Source organism: Oenanthe melanoleuca, chromosome 1 (genome assembly GCF_029582105.1).
Source record: "Oenanthe melanoleuca isolate GR-GAL-2019-014 chromosome 1, OMel1.0, whole genome shotgun sequence".
NCBI lineage: Eukaryota > Metazoa > Chordata > Aves > Passeriformes > Muscicapidae > Oenanthe > Oenanthe melanoleuca.
The window spans coordinates 104,027,330-104,042,578 of NC_079333.1; the positions used below are offsets into that span (position 1 = coordinate 104,027,330).

The 15,249-nt window shown below is 49.1% G+C and overlaps 1 protein-coding gene across 2 annotated transcripts; it reads left to right on the plus strand.

Annotated features, from left to right (window-relative positions):
• The first annotated feature begins 7,291 nt into the window (after positions 1–7,291).
• On the plus strand, positions 7,292–11,127 carry MID1IP1 (MID1 interacting protein 1). 2 transcript variants are annotated; one of them, XR_008839677.1, is made up of 2 exons: positions 7,292–9,550; positions 9,910–10,037. XR_008839677.1 is itself a non-coding variant. In XM_056482563.1 (2 exons), the coding sequence occupies exon 2, from the start codon at positions 10,039–10,041 to the stop codon at positions 10,531–10,533; it is 495 nt and encodes a 164-aa protein (XP_056338538.1). In that variant the 5' UTR covers positions 9,257–9,550; positions 9,913–10,038; the 3' UTR covers positions 10,534–11,127. The 2 variants fall into 2 exon arrangements, 1 of the variants encoding a protein (XP_056338538.1); XM_056482563.1 differs by having other exon boundaries at positions 9,257–9,550; positions 9,913–11,127.
• Positions 11,128–15,249: the final 4,122 nt, after the last annotated feature.

Below are 15,249 nucleotides of genomic sequence, written 5' to 3' on the forward strand. Positions count from 1 at the left end.
CCTTGACTGAGAGGTATCACGAGTGGAGCTGTAACTGGGGTGATCACAGCTCCATCAGGAGCTTGTAAGATCAGACCTTAGGGATCCTTCAAAATCTCCCAGCAGGCACCACCAGGACGTGGTCTTTAAACACCTCGATGCTTTTGGGTGTGTGAGTCAGGTCCAAGGGCTCAGCAAGGAGCACAGGAAGCTCTGTGCAAAGCCTGGCCTGCACTCTGGGATTAACACCCCAATGCCTGGCCCAAGGTGACTGGCTCAGGACCTCTGAAAGAGCCAGGGCTAAAATGCAGGAGTTTCTTGCACCTGCTCTTCTACCTTTCTGAATTAGGTGCACCTCTCCTGCTGCTGTTTAAGGACACAGCAGGGCTCAGTGGAAGGTTGTGTGGCTGCCCTCTCCATTTCCTTACATCAGGGGATTTGTGTCAGAAGTTCAGCATTGCCAAATGTCATTTTGAATGATTTTGTAGTTCTAGGTCAATAAACTGCTTACCATCATAGGGGAACTGAACCATGAATTACTCCAATTCCTACAGTGCATCTTTGTTTTTAGCCATGTACACAGTGTGCAGTTCAGGATGATTTTCAATAGCCCTACATTTTCTGATTCACATTTTTAATGAAATAAAATTTTCTTTCTTTTGTTTCTAAATGGGCATGCTGTGTTGTTATATCTTAAGGTCCACCAAGACGAGAATATCTCAAGACTTCATGGCTGCAAAGCTCCACTCTTTTTGCAGAGAATAAAATATCAGAGAATAGTGAAATAGAAGGGCAGAGAGCAAGAATGTTCTCTGTGTGCTTTTTTTTTTTTTTTTTTTTTGTTAAATTAAAGGGATAAGCATCATATTAATTCAAAATCTCTTTGTAGTGACCTCTCTTCAATATTATCTGAAGATTATGTTCATTTCTTATTTAGTGAGGCTTTACTTCAGAGCAGGAATGGAGTGAAAACCTCTCCCAGCCTGGGGAGAACCAGGATGAGAATAAGATATTTGCTGGTGGTACTGTCTGCAGTGTAGTAGGGAGCAGTAGTATGTGGCATGTACCTTCCCACACATGTAAGAAGGGTGGATTCACAATCTTCTGAAAATTATCTAAACCACATGCAACATTATGTTTTACACTCATCCATCATTTCCTTGATGCTGTGGAAGACAAATACCCAGCGATGGCAAAGATCCCTTTTGGAGCCTTAGGCTGCTGAACGCTCCATGCTTCTCCTCTCAACCCACCACTTCCTCCAGTTTGAGGCAAGGAGCACATTTCATAATTTTTCACCGACTTTCCTAGGTGTGAGCCAGGCACAATGGCTGTGATTTACTCCAGTGGTGTCCTTTCCCTTGGAAGCTGAGGAGCTGCCAGCTTTCATTGTGAACCCCACAGTAGGGATGGGAAGTGTGGCTGCTCCTCTGCCCACTCCCATTCCTTCCTGCAGGCACCACGTTATATATCCCTCACAAGCCTGACCACAGCTCTCAGAAACATCCAATAAATCAACAGTTAAAAGGGAAGAGTAGACATGGGGAGCAGGTGCTTATTATGTGTGCATCTCTGGAGAAGAATAACCCACAGTGTATTTCCATGCCCATTTGAAATGGAATACGACCATGACCCTGCAAGTGGCTCTGCTTGAATTGTTCCTGGCATGATGTTTTATTCCTAATATTTTCATTGTCTGCCTCCATCAGTTTTACCTCCCACTGTAGCATTAATTTTGTATGTGAATATGGAGGCTGTGCTTTAAATAATACAGCATATGCTTTTTATTTGCCATGTAGAATAATATTTTTTTGGCTGATTTATGTTCCACCTGGACAAAATTATTTTTTATGATGGGTTTATTTCATTTATTCCTGCATCCCCAAATGGGGGTGGGGGGGGGGGGGGGGGAGAGAGAAATCTTGTAAACCACAGATAATGATGGACACAAAAATCTGCTTTGAAATACAAATTTACTGCAAAAACAGATTCTCTCTAGCCATGTAAATGAAAAAATGCTGTTGTAATAATTTTCAGGCTGCAAATGCATGTTACTACTGGAGAGAGTAATCTTCAGGCTCTTGTGTCATCCCTTACACAATGCTGGGAGTATGGAGAAATTCACTGACAGCTATAAGCTATTCCAGTAGAACAAAATTGCACATATGGCTACAGCATGGATTTAATTTAGCTCTTTTCAGAACTTCATCAAAGCCAGGACAAAACCCTGTGGTCTTTTGGTTTAGAGATTTGCCCCAGAACTTCATAGGCTAAGCTGCCAAATCTACCTTATTTCCAGTTTTCACAAGGATTGTGGAAAAATATGTTATTTGCCATTGAAATAAATTCATTTCAAACAGATAATCTGAATTACAATTAAAAAAATAATATATGATGTACCTTGTGTTATACAACCCTAAAAAAGTGGCAGTATTTTTATGTTAATCTATCAGCTACAGAAATATGAACTATGAATAGATATATTAAAAAAAAAAAAAAAAAGTTGTATGCAGTCCTTAGCACAACTTTGTTCTGATTTTAACTTCCAGCTCTGGGTGCTTTTTGTAGAGCAACTAAATATTAATCCTACAAATTCATAATAGTTATAGCATTCGGGAAGCTCTGGTACTATTTTTGGTTGTAATAGTCATCTTTAACCACACAGCATCCTCCAGCCAAAACCACACTATAATAGGAGTGCTTATAATAAGGACACGTAACGCCTCCATGTCAGCTCTGAACTACAGAGCCAGGAAAAGTAGGATATTCTTTCAGAGCAGCTTCTCTCATAATGCTGAATGTGAAATGAAGAGATAGGAGTTTCACAGAAAAATTCTGCTGCTTCTAGTCCAAATTTTGCTGCTTCTAGTCCAAATTCTGTTGCTTCTAGTCCAAATTCTGCTGCTTCTAGTCCAAATTCTGTTGCTTCTAGCCCAAATTCTGCTGCTTCTAGTGCCACCCTCTGGGTCCCCATCAGTCGGCAGAAATCCAAGCTGGTATCTTCCCCTTGGCATCTTCTGGCACAAGCAGATTCGCTCCTGGGCAGGTCCCTCCTCCCGTCACAGAGCTCTCCTCCAGCCCCTCGTCCTGCCGTGTCCCCAGAGCTTCAGTGCCCATCTTTGTTCTGCTCCTTCTCCTTCTGAGCGCCGGGAAGTGAAATGTCATCCAGCCAGGCGCTGAAAATCGGTGACTGGTTTACAACGAGGAATTACAATTTGTAGGACTGTATGAAGGCGTGTTGCATTTGTTTCACCATCTGGACAGCTCTGGGCCTTTCAAACGAAACCGGAGCTCCCGTTTTTCCGCCAGCTCGTTGCGATGAAGGGGCGGCAGTCCCAGAAAAGCGCAGTAGATGGAGCCGGAGGGATGCGGCAGAGCCCGCGCGTCACCTGAGGATACCTGCGAGATCTCCCCCTCCGCTAAAGCGGGTTGGAAAACGTGCAATTTAGATTTATCAGTTCAGGAGGGAGATTCAGATAAAAACAGTTGAGCTGGTGAGATTATTAAATGCAGAGCCCCATGCCGAGACGACGGTAAAGGGGAAATAGTGGCATCGCCACCCAGTCACACGGGGACAAGGGGATGGGAGGAGAGGGGAAACAGCGGACAGAGCCCTTCCTCCACCCGCGAACGCCTTCAGATGGCACCTGTGGGATGGCGACGGCAGAAGCAGCAGGAATGCTGCGGGTTTGGGTCGGGGGGAAGCACAGATGGGTATTTCCTGCCCGGTAATGTCACAGAAAGGTGCTCTCGTGTGTTTGATTTTATCGGGAGGAAGACGCTGCGCTCAGTTCAGCGCTCCCGTGCAGATTTACTCGGCGCTTTAGCATGCGTGCTGCCTCGCTGACAGAGATTAAAGGCTCTCTCAGAGCCCCAGGTATTACGCTCAAACGTATAAATCAGGGCTTAATATATAATATTTGTCCATAAAAATATATCACAGTGGCATTCGTTTGACTATCTGCATATTAAATACCATTATAGAAAAGTCCTGAGCTTTTTGAGGATTACATTGCTTCACCAGCAAAGTCTCCTGCCATCCTAAACAGGTTTCTTTCCTTCCAGAGCGTGGCTGAGAGGCAAAGAGGAAGGGGCAGGTTTTGCTGACACTGTTTGTGACCCCAGCCATGCAGAGCCGTGCCAGGAACACGCTCCAGGCAGGCCCTGCTCTCTGGATCGTGGCACTGGCCAGGCAGGGCAGGGATCATGGTGCAGATGACACCGCAAGCCTCTAAAGGAGAAAATTGCATGATGCATCACCACTCACCAGCACCCGCCAGAGAGCTGTTTAGAGTGAGATTACAGTCTCAGAGGAGACTCTCATGCCTCTTGGTCACAGGGTTACTAAGATGATGCAGTTGTAACTTGCATGCAGGAGGTAGGAGGGATTTAAGCGATGGCCAGAATGAAAAGCTGGATCAAACCTCCACAGATTAACCCAGATTCCTGAGTCTCCAGCTTTGAGGGACTTGAAATCAGCCAAATTGCTTCTTTTCCCTTGAACAGAAGACAAAAATATGTGAGGGAGATGATAAAGTTTATACTTGGGCCACAAGTTTATGAGCAGCATTTTAGAATGAGCAGAAACAAAGCTCCCCAAAATAAGAGTTGTGCAGTACAGAGGTCTCGGTCCTGCTCATGCCAATTCCATATTAGCACAGCTATAAGGATTTCTCTGCATTTGCTGCTGACTTGCAAGGCAGAAAAAAATCAGGCCCAGTTGCAATCTTTTCCCTTCATCCTCTTCATATTCAAGCTCTTTTTTTTTTTTTTTTTTCCTTCTAAGTTCCTATTATTAACACAGGAGAAAAAAAAAAAAAAAAAAAGAATCCCTGGGATCCCTGGTGCATCCTTGGAGTGGCTGCAGCCTCATCATGGATGACTAGACAACCGCCACTGTGCCACATAATGAGGAGCACACATGCTGCACCGGGAGATACTAATGAGGGAGCTACAGCCCCCTTAGCCCTCTCCAGTAAATCCGTGTCTGCAAGCCATGTTTTATTTATCAGGCTTATTATGGCAGCACTAAGGAGCCATTTGAAAAGGGCTGCTGCTGTCCTGGGCACTGCACGCTGCAGTGCCTGCTCAGACCAGATTCCAGGGAAGATGGATGAGGCTGGCAAGAGATAGAGGAGAGGGATGCTACGCACACGCCATGCAAACAATCTGTGGCATGATTTATCCCACCAGCTCCTTTAGGGAGGAAGAGGATTCAGCCTGTTTTGACCTCACAGCACTGGCTAGATGATCCCAGGCCCTGAAAGTGCACAGTAACTGGCAAACAGATTGAAACTGTGCATGTAATGATTTCCAGGAAAGCTGTGGAAGCAAGGACTTGACAGACCTGGAGAGACCTGGGTGCAAACTGCAGCCAGGCATCTCAGAGGGGCTTTGCAGGAACTCAGCTGCTTGAGACAGCTGCCAGTCTGCCCAGCACTGCTCCCTGATCCCACTGCCAGCAGAGCTCCCGCTGATCCCACACCTTTCACCATGCACTGCTGCTCTGTGCCAGGATGTGAGGATGCAGAGCTCTTGTGCTGCTCCTGGCAGTGTGCAGTTTCGTGCAGATCTGTGCATGTGCCAGAGGGAAAGGGGATTTACCATCACTGCTGCCTTCTCCAGACATCCTCCTGACCCCTCTGCACATCCTCACAGAGCTTCTGTGCACTTCAGAGAACCACTCCACTTGCAGAGGATCAACAGAAAGAGAAGTAAAAGGCACCTAAGTGAAAGGTAGGAGAGAGATGAGTAAATCTTTGCAAAACTTACACTGCAGGTCTCAGCAGGGCTCAGACAAATTGGTCTGCATTCCTTTAATATATTAGATTTCTACTTACCCTGTTCATTAGCATGTTAAGCTACAAGGGCTGATTATATGAACCTCATGGAGAGGCATCAATTAAGATGATAAATTTACATACATTCCTTCTGGATGAGAAATGATGGGTTTCCCCAGTTCACTGTTTTGTACAACTGGACTCGCTTTCAAAAAGAGAAAGAAGTGTTAAATGCGTGCATCTGTACTGCTTCCCAAAATGATGGGAGCAGTTCACAAGTCTGAGCAAAAATGTATGTCAAATAGGAATAGAAGGAAACAACTTGCAGTTTCCAAGGCTGAACTCTAATCTGCCATGTCACATTGACAACAGATTATGAGAGGAAGTGAAATTCCCAGGAGATGCTGCCCTTACAAGGCTGGCCCAAATGGCGCTCCCAGCCTGGAGAATGCAACGCTAAATATTTGCACATATTTATCACTTCTTGCCCGCACAAGATATCGTCTTATTTTGCAAACACTGTGCAGCAGAACAACTTCATAGCCACCAAAGTGTAGCCATTTCTGGTCTGCAGTGTGCCAGTGGCACCTCTTTCATGCCAGCACGTGTCTTGGGAAAACTGCGAACAAAGACGGTTTGTTATCCTGTTGCCACTGAACAGAGAAATTAGATAGGCCTCACAAATGGTATGAAAACCCACGCAAGTTGACAGAATCATCAGTCTTTACTTGGAAAACACTGCACAGCTGCTAATGTTGCCAGAGGAGACAGGCCAGTAGCAGCTCTGTTCCTACAGCTAACCTTTGTAGCACTAACCTCAGTGTTCCTGGGGCTGAAGACTGGTTTGCAGCTAAGCCAAACAGTTAATGCCATTAATAGCTCAGTAACAGGAACAGCTAAATAATAACAGCTATAGCTCATCCCTGTTCTTCTTCAGGAAGAAGCAAGCAGGCTCTTGTCCAGAAAGGGCTGAACACCAACAGACCTCATTCATTTCAGAGAAAATTAAAGGTTTTTTAGCTAATATAGTAACTTTTATGTGACTCCTGCTTTCCTGAATAGCAGAGCCAAGTTTGTTTGAGCAGAAAGGTGTTTTCACCTCACACTTCTAGGCTTGTAAAACAGGAGTGCTCCATCCAGCTGAGGTGCTGGATAAAGATTACTGTTGCATGTTGTCATGCTGGTCTCCTTATCCAGGACCATGCTGGGCAAAGGTACATTTACACTTTCTTGGACTGCCAGATAACAAACGTGCAAACTTCCTCATTGCTCAGGGCACGATAAGGGGTTTCCATCTGATTCCCCTGCCAGGGCCTGCACGGCCACGATAACCAGATCATTCTGAAGAGGACACATTTCAAACAAATCCCACTTGCATATAAAAGTTCTTGCCTTAAATGGAATGATCTTTTCCTCAAGAGGAGTGAAGAAAGTGCCATTTCTTTTTCTCTCATGTGCACAGCCATGTCAATTACATACCACTAGAGTAAGCAATATGTGCTCCTTTATTTTGTTTGAACCTAAGGGCAATCAAATCTACCCAGGCTTGTGTTCATGATGCACATCATATGTACCAGGGACATTTATGTCACATATCAAAATCAATCAGGACAAAAGGAAGGTAAAAAAATAATATTTAAAAAAATAAACCAATTCCCTTATGCTGCTAAGTTTGACTTTAATACAATCTGTCTCAGCCAAACGGGTGAGGCACACACCTCACTAAAATAAGGAAATATTTACAACCAGGATGGAAGCATGTGTGGCTATACCTTTTGGGAAACAAAGGAGATAGGTGTGGGTAAAAATTATTTCATGCTCAGGCCCTAATTCATATAATACCACCACACTGAAGACTCAGGTACTTCTCCTTTGCAGCTCCAAGCTGGGTTGTATCTGCCAACTCTTCCTCTTCCCCAGCCAATATGTTGTAACCTCAGGTAAAGACTTCAGTTTTAATTTGTTCAAATGTTTAATTGTTTTAATTCGGAAAGTTGGACAATAAACCAATTCCCCTTGTTTCTAAAGATTTATTGCTTTTTCCAATTTATTGAACGTTCAGCGCAGGCTGTATTTCAATTAAAGGCAGCAAAACTGTTAATGGTCTATTAACGACACATTGCATCTATATAAAGACGCAAATATAAGTCGCGGCCAATTTTCTGGCCCGGTGAGATAATTTCTTCTTTTCCCCGTTGCGAATTATCTGCGAACAACTCATCATTTTATACCAGCCCATACATCTGGCTACCGCTTAAACGCAAGTATCTGCAGCGCACGAACTGCCCGCGGTGCCATCCCTCGCACAGACGGTTTGTCACCCAGCAAAGCGGCTTCCAGCCTTCGGGCCGGGGCTGGGCGGCGGCCGGGAGCGCGGAGGCTGTGGGAGCAGGGTGGAGGGCGCTGGGCAGTGCTGGGCAGGGTGCTCGGCAGTGCTGGTCCCTCTCAGGCCAGTGCTGGGCAGGCTCTGGGCAGTGCTGCTCCCTCTCAGGCCGGTGCTGGGCAGCGCCGGTCCCTCTCAGGCCGGTGCTGGGCACCGCTGGTCCCTCTCAGGCCGGTGCTGGGCAGGCTCTGGGCAGTGCTGCTCCCTCTCAGGCCGGTGCTGGGCACCGCTGGTCCCTCTCAGGCCGGTTCTGGGCAGCGCTGGTCCCTCTCAGGCCGGTGCTGGGCAGGCTCTGGGCAGCGCTGGTCCCTCTCAGGCCGGTGCTGGGCAGTGCTGCTCCCTCTCAGGCCGGTTCTGGGCAGCGCTGGTCCCTCTCAGGCCGGTGCTGGGCAGCGCTGGTCCCTCTCAGGCCGGTGCTGGGCAGGCTCTGGGCACCGCTGGTCCCTCTCAGGCCGGCGCTCGTTCGCGGCATCCCCGAGTGATGCTCCAGCCGTTGCCACGGTAACCGCCCCCCTCATCCCGCGCAGCTCGGTCCCACGTGACCCGCGGCGGCGCTCGCGGCCAGCCCGCCTGTTACCAGGGCGGGGGCGCGCGGGGGGGCGCTCTTGTTTGCCATTGGCTGCTGCCGCCGCTCGCTGATTGGCGGGGGGCGGACGGGCCCGCGCCGATTGGCGGGGCGCGGAGGTGAGGCTGTGGGGTGATGCCGGCCGCCCCGCGCAGCGCCGGCACACAGACAAAGGCTGCCCGGAGGCTGCCCGAGCTCCCCCCGTGCTTCCCCGGGGCTGGCGCGGCGCGGGAGGCCCCGGGTGAGCCGCGGCTCTTGGGAGGTGGCAACGTGAGTCTGGCCGGGCCCCCGCAGCCCCGCGGCCTCCCCGCGCGGCCGCTCCAACTGGCGCTGGGGCACGCGGCGCGCGGGGAGGGGCGGAGCCGCTGTCACGCTCGCCGCGCGCCCGGCAGCCAATGGGCGCGCCGGGAGAACGCGGACTGCACGCGGGGCCCGCGTGTCCCCGCGGCGCGGGCTGTCAATCACCGCCAGGCACTCGCCCCGCCCACCCGGCGCTGCTGCCTCACGGCGGCCCCCGCCCGGGGCGGCCCCGCGCTGCGAGCGCTCTGCGCCCGCCGCTGCCCCGTCCCCGCGTTGAAGGGCTCCCCGGGGCTCAGCCCCGCAGTCCGCAAGCCGCGCGGCCCGGCCCCCGCGGGATGCCCGCGGTGCGGGCTCCGCTCCCCGCGCCCTCCCCCGGCGGGGCCCGATAGGCGGAGCCGCCGTGGCCGCCGCCCGCCGCCTTTATCTGGCGTGGCGGCGCGGGGGGTGGCACTGGGGAACACCTTGGTGTAAGATACGCCGTATAAATTCGGCGCCGGGGATGGGAGCGCGGCCACGGGCGGCGGGGAGCAGCTGCGGAGCACGGTGGGTGCCTTCCCCGCGGCACGGCGGCTGGGGACCGCTGGAATTTTAATTCACCGGCGCGGTGCGGGGCTGCCATCCATCCCCTCGGCCACCCCCAGACCTGGTTCCCGGGACGAGTTGCGGGGGGAGTTCTGCGTTTTGCCTCCCTTCGTACGGAGGGGAGGCGGCAGCACCGAGCCCCGGCGGCTGCAGCGGGGCAGGCGGAGGAGCGGAGGGTGAGAGAACGGACGGGGAGGGGAAGGCTGGAGGAAGGACGCGGGGCTGGGGATAAAGGCGGCGGGGGAGGAGGAGAAGGCGGGCTGGGGGAGGGAGGAGGGAGAGCAGCTTCTAACCCCGGCTCCTCCGCCGCCGCCTCCCAGCAGGACTCTGGTCGCCAGCAGCCGCTGAGCCCAGCCCGCGGAGGAGGGCGGCCGGTGCCGCTAGCGCCGAGGAGCGGGAAGGGAAGAGGAGCCCCGCGCGCCGCTGAGCACGCCTGCCCGGCCGCCAGCATGATGCAGATCTGCGACTCGTACAGCCAGAAGTACTCCCTCTTCAACGCCATGAACCGCTTCATCGGCGCCGTCAACAACATGGACCAGACGGTGATGGTGCCGAGCCTGCTGCGCGACGTGCCGCTGCTGCTGGAGGAGCTGGACGCGGCGGGCGCCGTGTGCCCGCCCGGGGATGCTGCCCTGCCGCCCGGCGACCCCGGCGCCTACTTCTCCCGCAGGGACATGTACAGCCACTACATGCTGCTCAAGTCCATCCGCAACGACATCGAGTGGGGCGTGGTGCAGCCGCCGGCGGGCGAGGAGGCCGCCCGCAAGAAGGACAAGCTGGGCGGCGGGCCCGCCGAGGAGGGCGAGGGGGAGGAGGACCTGGAGCAGCAGTTCCACTACCACCTCAGCGGACTGCACTCGGTGCTCTCCAAGCTCACCCGCAAGGCCAACGTCCTCACCAACAGATACAAGCAGGAGATCGGCGTCAGCAGCTGGGGGCAGTGAGCGCCGGGGGGAGCGGGGAAGGGGCTCGGAGCCGGCGGGAGCGGCGCGTCCCCGCCCGGCGCTGCCGCTGCTGCGGTGCCCGAGGGCAGCGCCCCGGGCCGGGGCTTCCCTGCGCGCTCCCAGGACTGCAGCAGGTTTTCTACCAACGCACAAGCGAGAGAAAGAGATGTAAATTAATCAATACTAGTTTATTAATTATTTTGACCCCCTCCGTGGTTTTTTTTTTTTTTTGGTTGTACGGTCCGGGGCGAGCAGTCGCTGTGCCCGCCCCGCCGGGGAGGCTGAACCCGTACGTGTACGAGGGGTGGCATTGCTGGCTGATAAGGAGGCTCCACTCAAGCCGATGAACATAACGAAACTGGCACAGAATTGCTTCTGTCACCCCGGAGGGAACCCAGTGAGCTAAGGAGCATCCCTCTGTTCTGGGAGAGATGGCGGGTCCCATGGCTGTACATGTACTGGAGTTTATTTAAACTTTTTTACTCAGATGTAGAGTATATTCTAAAATAAATGCAAATGTATTAACTAAGAGTGACCTAAACTTTTGGTATGATTTATCTTTCTTTAATTAAATGATATTTTTAACATCTGGAATTCTTCTGTTTTTCTTCTATGTTACATTCCAAGTTGCCTTAGTAGATACAGCAGTCTGTGTGTACAAGAGAGGGTTTTGTGGCTTTGGCTTTTTTTCCATCAAGGCAATTAGGCAGTGATGACAACTTGGCATATCTAAAATGTTTGAATGACCATATGAAACTTAACCATACATGGCCTGAGTTTTGGTAAGCTGTTCCCAGCTGCACAGTGCAGTTGCTCTGTGAGTGTTGGCTTGAAGGTCAGTGCCTCTTTAACAAAATCTGAGAAGATCGAGTCATGGTTACTCTGCAGGCAGCGATTCATGGAAGTTGGAGCAAAGCCTAGGAATGACTCTTGCTTTTTTTGGGAAGTATCTTAATGTACTATGGGGAGCTCTTTTCTCTCCCTCTGAATAGGTCTGGCAGACTTGCCTCCCCAATCTCTTGCATTTCTTTCCTCTAGTCCTTGGATACCAAGAATTAATCGGTTTTATGTTATCCAGATTGTATTTATTTCTTTCTCTCTACATTTTTTTAATTTCATGAAGTAAAGTACCAAAGAATTGGGTGTCTATATTGTGTTCTAGTATTAAAGTGCACTTGTGGCTGTAATACAATATACAACAGAGGATAAATGTTTAATAAGTATGTAAATCCTTACATTATGTAAGTGTTCTTCTCAGGCACTGAAATGCCAAGTTTGTAGACCTCATATGCTGAGATTTCACTTTGTATTACTGTCATCAATTTAGAGCTTGTTTGGTGGTGTTGGTTTGGGGTTTTTTCCTTCTAAAAATAGAAGAATTTTTCTCTCAACTTCAAGGATATTTTTGTTTAAATTCAGATATTCCTTAGCACTTTCTTTTTTCAGCCCAACTGTTAGGACATTGTAGTAAAGCATGAGCACTCCAGACATGGTGCTAGTTGGCAGACGTTTGTGTAAGTTAAAACACCCAGCCTAAATCTGTGTTTAAAAATATGTATTTTGAAAGGTTTTTCCCTTCTGGGGTAAAGAAGAGCTTTGTAATGCTGGGTAGTTTTTAGTTTGGCCATGCTTGTTCTTTTTGTAATGTTTTTAACTCCTCTTCCCCTCCTCTCTTGGGAAGATGCCAGGAAAAAGTCAGGAACTAGGAGAGGGATTACCCTGGTTTCCTAACATGTCAGCTTGCCAGTCTTTCCGCGGTCAAACTGATGCAATGCAATAGAAGCAGCGCCCTGTGCTGGATGGTGAAGTTCTGTTCTGAAGTGAGGTGAGAGGGAGAACCTGTTCTGCTGTGTGGCTCCTTCTGGGCCTGCACTCCATCAGCTGGAAACCACATTACAGCCTCTGCTGGGGAGCGCCGCCGAAACCTCAGACAAAAGCAGCTCATGCAGTTTCACCCCTGAGCCTTTTGATCTCCTGGTAACTTCTCCCGGAATGGGTTTAGACAATTCTGTTTAAATGTTGCACAAGAGACAATGTGATGCTGATTTAGGCTATGAGTAATGTCAGAAAAATAGTGTTACATTAGTGCAGCACAGCCATGAGGATGGCATCAATTCTCTTTGCATTCTAAAAAAAAAAAAGGCACAAGAGGAAAGTTTTGGTGGGAAAGCAGCTGAAGTGTAGCGCCATGGGACAGCAAAGGTGGCATTTCCTTATGGGTAAATCTGGGTGACAGGAGGAGGAGGATTCTGTGACTCAGGGGTTTGCCTTGCTGGTCTGTGACTAAGCTGGGGTTGCTGGCTCCCATGTGGGGGCCCTTCTCTGGGCTGACAGCAGCCTGATAATCCCAACTCAGCCATGCAAAACCTGCTGGGAGTCACAGCAGCTGAAGAGACTCCTGCCACCTCCCCCTTGGGAGCTGCTGTAGAATTTCCCCTTCTCAAGGTCATGGGAGAGGATTGAGGCTCTTGGGATCAAGAAAGTGATCTCTTAATGCAGGGGGAAGACAACAACAGAGAAAACCAGGGCTGTATTTCTCATGCAAAGGACAAGGGATGGGACTGTGCTGCTGGCTGTTGTGCAAAACAACTTGGCCTAAAAGGTGGGGTGGTCAGGCAATTATGTAAATGCTGACTTCTGGCATTGCAGTAAGCAAAGATGAGATTGCAGATTTTGTTTGTTAGATGCTGAATTGGGAAAAAATTCCATCAGCAGATGGAAATACAAATATTTATAAATATTAATATTTATTTATATTTTATAATATATTTATGTATTTATAATAAGTTTAATAGATTAAGTTTATTATTAAGGAGTTATGTTTCCTTTTGAGGGACTGGATCATTTTAAGTCTCCCAGTTGTATACAGAGTTTAGCAAACCTTTAGGCTTCTCTGGTAAAGTGATTCTGGTACTTGTGTTAGTGACAAATTACATCAGTCTAATGTAAAAAGTATCTTTATGAACTCAAATACTTTGGGAAGTGACTTAATTTCTTAGTCACACACACAGGCAAAATGACAACTTGCCAAACTACCTCAGCCATACCTAAAATGGGATATGCAGAGTGTGAAGCAGTTGTCATTTTTAGCTCACTTAAGTGCAATAGACTCCATATAGAGTAAGGCAGACATCAGAAGAGCAGTAAATAATGAGATTCAGAGCTGTTTGCACTAACAAATTGATTACAGGAGAAGGAGCCTCAAGGACATTGCTCATGGTATGCATCAATTAATATATAAAAGTGCACAGTGTCTATCATTATAGTTCATGAGTCAACTCTTGTTTTTGTATATACAAAAGGAGGAGAAATGAGGGGAAACCCATGCTCTTCTCTATCTATTTTTGTGTCTATAAAAACAGAGGTATTGGGGATGGGTGTGAGTTCCATGGAAAGAACAGGAATCATGGGCTGCTCAATGCTTGGTGGAAGCAGATTAGGCTGAGTCAGGCTAAGCTGTCACCTTCCTACTTTCCCTCTGAAAGCCCTTCCTTGCAGAGGTTCTAACTAGACCAAGATATGCATGTTTTGTGGTTTGTGTCCTTCCCCCCTGCACAGGCTCTTGCACCAAGACAACATGAGTCATCAGTAGATTGGCTTTGCTGAAAGATGCACTGATGTTTGTGGTCAGAGGGAAGGTTGTGTTAGGATCTTACTATCATATACTCAAGCACTGCACCCTGTTTTACTGGGGGAAAAAAAAGAAATAGAAAGTGTCTCCTTTCTATGCCTTTGGATTTGAACTAATCTCTTTGCAGAAAAGTCTGCAGCAATTTTCCCTCACTGACTTACTTCAGTGAAGTCTTGAGTGTGGGAGGGGATTGAGTGGAAGTATTGGTTTTTATTGTTCATACCTATAAACTTTTTAAGGTTTTTATTATTTGTGTCTAGGTAACAGCATGCTAGGTACCATATTCCAAAGAGTTCAAAGATTATAAAACCAGAATTGGATAGAAAGAGGTGTAGTTTTAACCCCCTTGCCATGGGCAGAGACACCTGCTCAGTTTGCTCAATGCCCATCCACTCTGGCCCTGAACATTTCCAGGGATGGGTCATCCACAGCTTCTCTGGGCAACCTGTTCCAGTGCCTTGCAATGGTCACAGTAAAAAAATTTCTTCCTAATATCTAATATAAACCTATTTTCTTTCATTTTGAACCCATTTCCCCCATCCTATCTGACCATGCCTGTGTCAAAAGTCCCTCTCTCCAGCTTTCTTGTAGCCCTCTTTAGGTTCCAGAAGGCTGCTATAGAGTCTCCCTGGAGCCTTCCCTTCTGCAGGCTGAACAATCCCAACCCTCTCAGCCTGTCTTTTTAGGAGAGGTGCTCCAGCTCCTCTGATCATCTTTGTGGTCTCCTCTGCACTCACTCCAGCAGGTCTGTGTCCTTCCTGTGTTGGGGCCAGCACTGCAGGTGGTGTCTCCCAGAGCAGAGTAGAGGGCAGAATCACCTCCCATGACCTATATCTTGGGATGCAGCCCAGGACACATTTGGCTTTCTGGGCTGTGAGCACAAATTGCTGGATCATGTCAAGCTTTTCATCAAAGAGCATCCTCGTCTGTTTTCCTTGGGGCTGCTCTCAACCCATTCTCCACCCATCCTCTGTCTGTGCTTGGGATTTCTCTGACCCACATGCAGGACCTTGTGCTTGACCTTGTTGAAATTCACAGGGTTCACACAGGCCTGCCTCTCAACCTGTCCTGGCCCCTCTGCATGG

Bases quoted from the DNA above. Each gene is read 5' to 3' on its own strand.
- MID1IP1 (XM_056482563.1), top strand. From the start codon at position 10,039: ATGATGCAGATCTGCGACTCGTACAGCCAGAAGTACTCCCTCTTCAAC.